Source organism: Myodes glareolus, chromosome 1, assembly GCF_982192425.1.
Source record: "Myodes glareolus chromosome 1, mMyoGla1.1, whole genome shotgun sequence".
In the NCBI taxonomy this organism is placed as follows: Eukaryota; Metazoa; Chordata; class Mammalia; order Rodentia; family Cricetidae; genus Myodes; species Myodes glareolus.
The window spans coordinates 7160913-7171491 of NC_142026.1; the positions used below are offsets into that span (position 1 = coordinate 7160913).

The 10579-nt window shown below is 42.9% G+C and overlaps 1 protein-coding gene and 1 long non-coding RNA gene across 2 annotated transcripts; one reads left to right on the forward strand and one right to left on the reverse strand.

Moving 5' to 3' along the window:
* The first annotated feature begins 3273 nt into the window (after positions 1–3273).
* On the forward strand, positions 3274–9225 carry LOC146896195 (uncharacterized). Its single transcript, XR_015000207.2, has 2 exons — positions 3274–3452; positions 9039–9225. It is a non-coding gene; the product is annotated as an uncharacterized LOC146896195 (long non-coding RNA).
* On the reverse strand, positions 3528–6001 carry LOC148123243 (uncharacterized). Its single transcript, XM_087903710.1, has 2 exons — positions 5587–6001; positions 3528–4613 (listed from the first exon to the last, which is right to left on the reverse strand). The coding sequence occupies exons 1-2, from the start codon at positions 5734–5736 to the stop codon at positions 4434–4436; spliced, it is 330 nt and encodes a 109-aa protein (XP_087759836.1). The 5' UTR covers positions 5737–6001; the 3' UTR covers positions 3528–4433.
* Positions 9226–10579: the final 1354 nt, after the last annotated feature.

The following is a 10579-nucleotide window of genomic DNA, read 5'->3' on the forward strand; positions in this document are numbered from 1 at the left end:
TAGCATCTCTACATCAAAGACAAGGGCATCCAAGTTCATAAAAGAAACACTACAACAGCTTAAATCACGTACTGACCCTCCCTCACTAACAGTGGGAGACTGCAATACCCCACTCTTGTCAATAAACAAGTCATCCAGACAAAACTGCACAGAGAAATCCTGGAGCCAACTGAATAACTGATGTTATTAACCAAATGGACAGAGCAGACACTTACAGAATATGTCACCCAAACATCAAAAAAAAACCGTTCTTCTCAGCACCTCATAGAATTTTCTCCAAAGTGGTACACATATATGGGCACAAAATGAGCCTCAACAGACACAAAAAGTTGAAACAAAACCCAGAAGAAATGGAGGACACCAAGACAACCAGATCCTCTAAATCAACACAATCACAGCTCATATGAACTCGCAGATGCTGAAGCAGAGTTTACAGGGTCTGCACAGGTCTGCACAAGGCCCTCTGCATATATATTATGTCTTCTAGTTTAGTGTTTCTATGGGATTCCTGAGTGTGCACATAAGTGGGTCTCTGAGTCTTGTACCTACTCTTGGGCTCAGTTCCTTCTGTTTGTTCATTTTGTTCAATTCCAGTGTGTTAGTTTTTGTTTTATCTTATCACATTTTATTATTTAAAAAATATTTATAAAATTAAAAAGAGGTATCAGTGGTTATCATTTTTAAGTTGAGATATAAAATAATGTTCCTCAGGGGACATTTTCAACCATTATAAATGTATAATGCATCTGAAGTTATACAAGAGATAGTTATATCATGTTAGGCAGAATTATGACCCGGTTAAATATATAAAGCTTTTGTAATTGTATGTGGAGGGCTGGAGAGATGACTCAGAGGTTAAGAACACTGACTGCTCTTCCAGAGGTCCTGAGTTCAATTCCCAGCAACCACATGGTGGCTCACAGCCATCTATAATGAGATCTCTTCTGGCATGCAAGCATACATAGAATTAATGTTGTATACATAATACATAAATAAATCTTTTTTAAAAAATTGTACATGGGTCATGTTAAGATTAGTTATAACCTGGTTATTATCTTCATTTGGAAATCAAGAATGGCATAAATAGATAAGATTTTGTGTCAACTTGGCAAGGAATAGACTTGTAAGGGCTATTTTGGTTGTCAATTTAATTATATCTGGATTTAACAAAAACCCTAAAGACTGGGTATATATGTGAAGGATTTTTTTCTCAATTAATTCATTTGAAGTGGAACTCATCTCTAACCCAGATCTTTAAGGTGGGAGATTCACCTTTAATTCAGACCTTTGCAGGTGGGATGATCCACCTTTGATCTGGGCCACAGCTTCTGCTACAGCCTATATAAAAGCCCGGAGGAAGGCAGCCCTCCCTCCTCCCTCTCGCTAGCAAGCTCATCCTTCACTGTCATTAGAGCCTACTTCTTCAAGGTTCTAGCATATACTGAAGACTAGATGAGACATCCAGTCTAGTGTACTGAACAGCTACTGAATTCAGGGAACTTCCATGTGCCATAGCTGAACAGAGTCTGCAAGTCACTCTAATAAATCCTATAGGTAGATAGATGAGAGATAGAGAGATAGAGATAGAGAAAGAAAGAGAGAAATGATAGATAGATAGATAGATAGATAGATAGATAGATAGATAGATAGATAGATAGGCAGGCAAACAGATAGATAGATGACAGATAGATGCTCTAAGTTCTGTTCTTCTTAATACACTGCTTTATGCTACCACTGAAATAGTTTGTTGCATAATATTATCCTAACTAAAACATAAACCTTAACAAAAATGATTAAATTGTATAAAGCTATACAGAACTGATATATTAAAGGTGAAATACTTGATCGCCAAGAGCATAATTTCAGTATAGAAATGGAAGGGATAAAAGATTAAATGGTGGCCCACCTACAGAGATGTGACCCTAATTCTCAAGCTTTCTTTTTTGATGGTAGTGATCCAAAATATTGTCCTGGACTAGCATTATCAGATGTGTATTAGAACCTATTGGGAACACAAATTCTCTTAATCTCCTACTAAATGAGAAACTAGATATTTAGTACAATATTCCATATGTCAACATGTCTTATGGGTAATTCCGGAGCATGCTAGAGTGAATGAGTCTGTTCTACAGCAAGAAAACTACAAATATTTAGTAGGTATACACAACCACCAACTAAATTCTTGTCAATAAGAGCTAAATAGAAATGTAAGAATAGGAGTTCTTTGCCCATTTTGACTTCATTCCAACAAGAATTCAAATGTGATAGCTAGAGCCCTGAAAACTGTCTTAGGCATGGGATGATCCTGGGAAATGAATCCATGCATGGCTGAGCAATAAAATAGCAGAAGTCTGGGACATGGGCACTATGGGGAGTTATCACACCAGCTCTGAATTGGATAATTTTAAAGCTCCAAATAAACAATAGTTTTGACTGTTACTTTAAGTAATGAGAGTCTAACTAATGCATTATTTTAATTAGGTTAATCTTCATTCCCCTTGCTTTCTGAGACATTCTTTAATATATACCGTGGGATAATTTTCTTCTACACTTTAAAGATTTGTCACTCATATTAGTTTAATATAACATTGCTTGGCCAGTAGTCAGGCAGGAAGTATAGGCAGCATGACCAGACTAAGAGAGTTCTGGTAAGAGAAAAAGCAGAGGGCGAGTCACCAGCAAGACACAGAAGAAGCAAGATGAGAATGTCTCACATGACTATGAGAATGTCTCACATGACTAAATGTAACCAAAAATTGTGTGTTGATTTAAGTTGTAAGAGCTAGTTAATAATAAGCCTGAGCTAATAGGCCAAACAGTTTATTATTAATATAAGCCTCTGTGTGTTTCTTTGAGACTGAACTGGTGAGGGACTGGACAAGATAGAAACTTCCATCTACAAATATAAGAAGGTTTTATTTTCTGTACTTGTCACAAGTTCTGTGTTAGATTGTTTTGCTTCTCTAGTTATTTATTAACTGTCCATTTACTTTACCTGTAGTTTCATGGGGGCACTTTGTTTCCCTTATCATTGAACAACCCAACATCCCACCCACACTTCTGTTCTCACCGCAGAGGCTCAGGGAACACCTGCCAAGTTGATGGGACAGATGGAAGGGTGAACACAGGCAAGCCAAATGCCGCCCATATTTCAACCCTACTAAACTGAAGCAGCTGCAGAAGTAGCCTTTGTTCCAGTCCTCTTCACTACCCGCATCACACTTGCATTCCACATTCTCATTTGAATGTGAGACAACAATACCAGCATTCAATATGTCCAGATGCCTTCAGAGACGCCAAGGACAAGTTGCAATGAAGGAGAGGCCTTCCATGACGGCAGTTTGCTTTAGACTCTCCAGCCCATCGAAGGAGAAAAGTCTGAGAAACTGTCCGAGCCAATAGAACCTAAAGAGCCAAGACAATGAAACAGAACAAGATGGAATCCTGGCCCAGTAAGTAATATTAGGCAAACCCCAAGTGTCCCGCGCTACCGTCTCGCCAGCAAGAACCACGCGGTACACATAGGATCCTTCTGCAGAAAAGCTTTATGTCTCTTGGGAGCTAGAGCATAAGCCACATGGCGGAGACCCAGATAAGATGGAACCCATCCCTTATATAGGAAACAGACCCTGCTTTGGACGTGTCATTCTTGGATTGGTCAACTGCTCCCAGTCCCAGGTGAAACCTTGGGAGTAGTGGAAAATACCAACATATGTGAGCTTTCTAGCTCACCTGGCGGTGCAGCGCCATCTATGGTGGAGAGTGTGGTTGCGGCCCTCTACATCTCCCCCTAATTTTACTTCTTTGCAGAAAGGCAACTCCCTAGGAAGGTAAAGATAGAGGTCGCACTTCCCAAAATGAAAACATTAAAATGGGCTTACACGGAATCTGTCCCTAGGCTCATGACACCTGGAACCTATCCGGCCTGCCCTCTGCCAATTTTCTGGGAAAGGGAATATACGGCAGGAAACCCTTAAGCAGAGCGACTTATCTCTCAGAGAGGGTCATTCTCTGTGCAATGCTGTTCAGCTCGACAACCTTCAGGGCTAGCTAAGCCAAGCACTCCACCCTGTGCAATGGACCACAGTCCTAGGGGTGCAGGAGCTGGTTGGCTTAAACCTTACTGCTTTAACATAGATAATCACACATCAGTAGAGGCCCCCTGTTCCAGGGCAGCCAGCGCTTGTGCAATAACCAATTTGTCCCTACGATTTTGGGATTTGAGTCAGCAGACCATCCAGAGGAAAAACACTAATCCATAGCATAGGACTGTTCCAAAACATTTCCACCCCCACCCATTCTTTGAAGTAGGGGAATGAGAGACACGGCCCAGGACTGAAGTCCTACAGCCAAACTTATAAATCATCTCTAGGACAGTAGGGAGGGGGCCCAGAGTCTTATTGGTTGTAAAAAATCGGGGAGACACCGCCATCCTATGGTTGACTGGTAACAACTTCAGGAAGGCTGAGAGTGTCCTCCATCGGTGCTCTGTCATCCATCCGCAAAATGGCAGGAGGAACAGCAGCCAGGTCCTCAGGCGAATCCGTATGTTGTGGATCACTCTTCACTGTTCGGGTCAATCGCTCTGGCAACCAGAATGGGCTTTCTTGATCCTGTGGGAAGACACAAACAGCTCCCCTGGATCTCAATAAGATGGGATCCGGGCCTTTCCATTCATTAGAAAGCACATCTTTCCACTTAAAGGGCAAGAGCATAGGGCTTGTATCTCAGCAGTGTGCTGACTATCAACGAGACCTGGGTGGACGATTAATCCCTGTAGGGTAAGGGAGCCACGTCCTAAAAGCAGGCCCACGCTTCCAGGGGGTAGGGGCTCAGGCAGCTGCACAGGGACGGGCTGTACCCCCATTTGAGGCATTAATAAGAAGTCGGTGGAGGCACACAAGTCCACTCTTGTTCTGCCTTCGAGGGTCCCTCGGTCGTTGCCCTGACGAACTTGTTCCCATATTTTTGGGGGCCCTGGGACCGAGGGCCCGCCATCCCGTTTTTTTGATCACCAATCTGTGGGTTTCCTAATGGTGGGAGGATCTTACCATGGGCGTCCCTAACGGAGCGGCAGAGCTCTGCCCTATGATAACCTTTACCACAGCGTGAGCAAAGCATAGGGGGCGCTCTCTCCTTTTCTGATGACCTACAGTCCCTTTTTAAGTGTCCTGGCTTCCCGCATTTAAAGCAAACTCTTCTGTCTGGCCCTTTAAAAGGGTGTTTTTGTGACTGCATGATGGCTGCAGCCAAACCTGCATTCGTCTTATTATTGATATCAGAAAGTTTTTGGCCTTGTGGACCAATGTTCTCCCCCATTTTTACTTCCTTAGAATTCCTGGAGGGTCCTCTTTCCTTAATTTTTTTTCTCACGCGCGCGTCTAACCTCCCACTGCATTCAGTTTCTGATATTCTGTCCTGAATTTCCTCCGCCTTTGCAACAACCGCTTGGCAAGATTCATCTTTTAAGCAATTTCTGACGGAAAATAAGAGAATTGCTAAGATAAGCATCAAGGCCTGTATGAAACCTTCCCAATGCGGAGACAAGTCAAGCTCAAAACCGAAAAATCCAGGAACAGACATTACCTCTCTGATTATGCAGACCCGCAGTTCTGAATCCTTCCTGAATCCAAGGTGAATCCAAGAGATCCCCGTCGGTGCGGTGGTCAGGATTCCTCGGCGTCCCGGGTTTCGGCACCAGATGTCCCGCGCTACCGTCTCGCCAGCAAGAACCATGCGGTACACATAGGATCCTTCTGCAGAAAAGCTTTATGTCTCTTGGGAGCTAGAGCATAAGCCACATGGCGGAGACCCAGATAAGATGGAACCCATCCCTTATATAGGAAACAGACCCTGCTTTGGACGTGTCATTCTTGGATTGGTCAACTGCTCCCAGTCCCAGGTGAAACCTTGGGAGTAGTGGAAAATACCAACACATGTGAGCTTTCTAGCTCACCTGGCGGTGCAGCGCCATCTATGGTGGAGAGTGTGGTTGCGGCCCTCTACACCCAAGAACTTTGCAGAAGCTATAGACTTTAGACAATAATTCTCATGTAATCTAAACTGGTTCATTACAACAACTATTTATTTATATTTTTAAAATGAGGGGCTTTTTTTTATTTTTGAGGCAGGGTTTCTTTCCTCTGTGTAAAAACTCTGACTGTTCTGGAACTCACTTTGTAGACCAGGCTGCCCTCAAACTCACAAAGATCCGCCTGCCTCTATCTTTTGAGTTCTGGGATTAAAGGCTTGTGCTACCTCTGTCCAGTGACAAGTACTTATTATTAATGAAGCCTGTTATTAATAGGGAGAGTATGGGTATGGTGGGGCAGAGAGGGTGCGTATGAATCTCAATAGTACCTGCTTGCTTGTTTAGCAAGTTTAAAACTGTTCTTAAAAATCAGTATACTGGGGCAGGCAAGATGGCCCAGCAGACAGAGACAACTGCTGGGAAACCTGACCGCCTCAGTTAGATGGCCCAGAAACCACATGAAGGAAAAAGGCAGCTTCCATAATTTGTCCTTTAACCCCCACACTCACACTGTGGCATGAATGGGTGCTTGCACACACCAGTAAGCAAACAACTGTGAAAGTTTTTGCTTGCTTACAACAAAAGTGTGCCATAAACTATTACATAATTAACTTGTATGAATGTATATTCTCATAAAAACCAATATATGACAAATACTATTTCATAGATTCCTTAATCTAAGTCCTGGAAGCACATGCCTAAATATTTCTTCTGAATAAAATTTATTTGGCCCAGTCACTTGAATAATATGAATTGATTATTATGTGCCAGCAAGGGACTGCATTTCAGTGACTCTATGAGCAAAATTCCCGGAGTCAAAATTTAGAGGGAAGAGAGGTTTTGTCCTTGTCCACTAAAGCTTATGAGTCGCAGGAAAACTGTTTCACGCATGCAGAAGTCTAAAATATGTCATATCTGCATGTTGACAGCATACAATCCTTCAATAACTAAAAACGACTGGACTTGACATCTAACTAGAAGGAATAATTACTTATAATGAAACGAATAGGTAGTACCTATTGCTAAGAACAGGTAAATCATACATTTAAGCTAAAAGGCTGGTTCTAAAAAGAGTTTGTTTTATACCAGGTGTCAATATAGCAAAGGCCAAATACACCCATTTTCTATGCTTAGAGAACACCTTCAGTTAGTAAAATGTGTCGTAGGACTCCTCTCCAACAACACCCAATGTAAAGTTTCATAGTCTGTATTTCAAACTGTTGTACAGCCTCCTGTAACTTGTATTTTGGCATTTCCATCACCAGCCACCACCCTAAGCAAACCAACGGCACCATAGCTGGTGGAGTTGAAATCCCTGCTGCCTTCTAGAGTGGTGATGTGGTACACTCACACCTAAGGCATTTGTGCTGCACTCCGAAGCCATTCTGCAATGGGCATTCTCATTGAGTTTGACTTCCAAAGTCTGAATTAATATCAATGAGTAGTACTCAGGTTAAATAACCACCTGGGAAAAGACCCAGTGTGATAGACTGAATGTATCCTGCTACCAAGATCATACACCGAAGTCCTACCTGCCCCCCAATATGACAGCATGAGAAGGTAGGAAGATGATTAAGTCATAAAGGCAGGGGGTCCTTGTGAATGGGTAAGTGGTCTTGTAAGAGCCCCCTGAGATTTCTCTTTGCTAGACAGGAAACACCATAAAAAGGGCATTCACTCTCAGATGCCAGATCTGGATCACAGAGCCTAGAGCTTCCTGGAGCCTCTACGACTGGGAAAGTGTTAAGTCAAGCGATTCATGATATTTTGTATTAATAGCCCAAGCTAACCTAGGCATGGGGAGGTATTTACATTTGTGATTTCATCGCATTGCATGGGTCGTTGACCTGTTTCCCTTTATCCTATAAAGTTCAGCTAAGGCCCAAACATATGCAGTCCTTCTCCCCTGCTCTGTGTGGACCGTGTTCGTACTCTGCCATGAACTGCAGAGATCTGCCTGTTTCCACCATCCTACAGCTACATGTGTGTGCTACGACACCCGGCTTTTGCTTGGGTGCTGATGGTCTGAACTTAGGTCCTCGTGGCTGCATAGGCAAGCACTTTACCCACTGAGCAGTCTCCCCAGCCCCCAGTCTTTAATAAGATGGTTAAGGGAAGACATGAGACTGAAGCAAATTTTAGAAGAAAGTGGGGGGAGTTGTCATAATTACCTTCAGCTGTCAACTTGACACAGCGTAGAGTAACCTGGGAAGAGGGAGCCTCAACTGAGGAATTGCCTAGATCAGGGTGACCTGTGGGCATGTGGTCTGAGAGGCATGTTCTTCATTGCTAATTGATGTGGGAGGGTCTATCCCGCTGTGGGCAGTGCCATCTCTAGGCAGCTGGCTACGGGCTGTATGAGAAAGGCAGTGGATAAGCTGGGTGGCAAGCCAGTAAGCAACATTCCCTGTGGTTTCTTATCAGTCCCAGCCTTGACTGTCTGCCTTGCCTGCCCTTGATGATGGGCACTGTAAGCTGAAGTACTGCACTTTCTCCCCAAAATGTATTTAATTAATTTTGGATTTTATAGGAATCCGGTTAAGAGGCATTGAATTTTTAAAGAAACCTTGAATGTTTTTGTTTGTTTGTTTGTTTTTCAAGACAGAGTTTCTCTGTGTAGCTTTGGAACCCATCCTGGAACTAACTCTTGTAGACCAGGCTGGCCTCAAACTCACAGAGATCTGCCTGACTCTGCCTCCTGAGTGCTGGGATTAAAGGCGTGGACCTCCACTGCCTGGCGAGACCTTGAAGTTTTGAAGGGTCTTTTAAAGCCCATTATGCTTTATATCGTGTTATTAGTATGACATCTTGTATAAAAGAAAGAAAATGTTATGGTTTAAAGTTCTGTGTTTGCATGTCAAAATTGACAAAGGGTAGAATATCATAGCTTCAAATTGTCAACTTAACACAAACCTAGGACACTCAACTAAAGAATTGCCTAAGTCAGATGGCCAGTATCTTAATTTACTAATTTATTAAATTACTTAATTGCTAATTAATGTTACAGGGCCTAGCACACTATGGACGGTGCCATCCCAAGCATGTGGACCTGGGCAATATAAGAGAGGTGACTGAGCGTGAGGTCAGCATGTCCTCTGCGCATCTGCTTCAGACTCCTGCACTGAGTTCTGCCTTGGCTTCTCTTAGTAAAGAGCTGTAACCTACAAACTGAAATAAACCCTTTCCTCCCCCAAGCTGATTGTGCCCAAGGTATTTATCACTGCAACAGGAAGCAAACTAGGTATGGAGTTAATTCTACAAATGCTGGAAGAAAAATATCCCAAGAAGAAAGAACTAGAGCAACCCTTCAAGACTGAGAAATGTCCAAGAGGCCTTTAGATGTGGAGCAAAGGGTATGAGAACAGAGAAAGAGAAGAGGTGAAGCAGGGAGCACGAACTTGATAGAGCCTGTGGGCCTTGGCTATACTTGGCTTTTACATGGAGAGAAAGAGGAAGTGGGAGTTTAAGTAGAGGAAAGCCATGATCTAACTGTTCTGAGATTTATTCTGGCTAATTCTGAGAATAGAATTGTTGTATGGCCAAGATAAAAGCATAGAAACCTGTTAGGGGGTAATTATAAGTGAGGGATGATGTGGCTGTCAGCCAGAACAGCATACACCGTGGAAGGCAGATTCTGGGTTTTGAACCTTGATGGGTAGGATATGGGGTATAAGTGGCAGAGCAGAGCCAAGAATGGTGCCAGGGATTTCACTCTGAGAGGCCACGACAAGGGAGCTATGAGCCGAGGAGAGAGGGTGATGGTAACATATACATACAAGTAACATTATTCAGATTTAGCGGGTTGTACTTATATATTTAGAAACACATACACACACATGCACACACCATTGATTAAGAGAGGGGGAAAAGAAGGCCGTGAATTTGAAAGTGAGCAAGATGGGGACACATGGTTGGAGGCTTTGAAGGGAGGAAAGGGAAGGTGAAAATGATATGATTATAATATAATTACAAAAAGAATTAGGAATGCAAATAGTAGGACTTGAAGAAAGTATACAAATGTGGTTGCTTGGCAACCTTCCATCGGCACTTTCTGGTAAGACAGAGCAAGCACAAGGAGAGTAGGTGTCTGTGAACTGAAAGAAACTCTGAATTCAACAGAGGGGCACATTTCAGATATGCTCGTTGCCTTTTTCCAACACTCCTGATGTAACAGCAACATTGGAAGAAGAAAAAAAAAGCAGCAAAACCAACATCTCTGAGACTAAAAGTAATTTAAAAGATTTAAACTCAGGGAAAAAAAAGGAAAGAAAGAAAGAAAGAAAGGGAGGGAGGGAGAGAAAGAGAATAAAAGCTGGGCAGTGGTGGCACGCACCTTCAATCCCAACACTCAGGAGGCAGAGGTGGCACACACCTTCAATCCCAACACTCAGGAGGCAGAGGCAGGCAGATCTGTGAGTACAAGGCTAGCCTGGTCAAAAGCCAGTTTCCAGATAGGCAGGGGCTGCTACACAGAGAAAACCCGTCTCAAGAACCAAAACCAAACAAAAACAAAAAAGGCAAATTCTAAAGATGAAAAACTTCCAAAAA

What these genes read in the sequence shown, in the direction of transcription:
- LOC148123243 (XM_087903710.1), bottom strand. Translation starts at nt 5,736, where the DNA reads ATGGTTCTTGCTGGCGAGACGGTAGCGCGGGACATCTGGTGCCGAAAC. An exon ending in GGGTCTGCATAATCAGAGAG is followed by an intron (nt 4,614 to 5,586) that starts GTAATGTCTGTT and finishes GTCTTCCCACAG; the next exon opens with GATCAAGAAAGCCCATTCTG.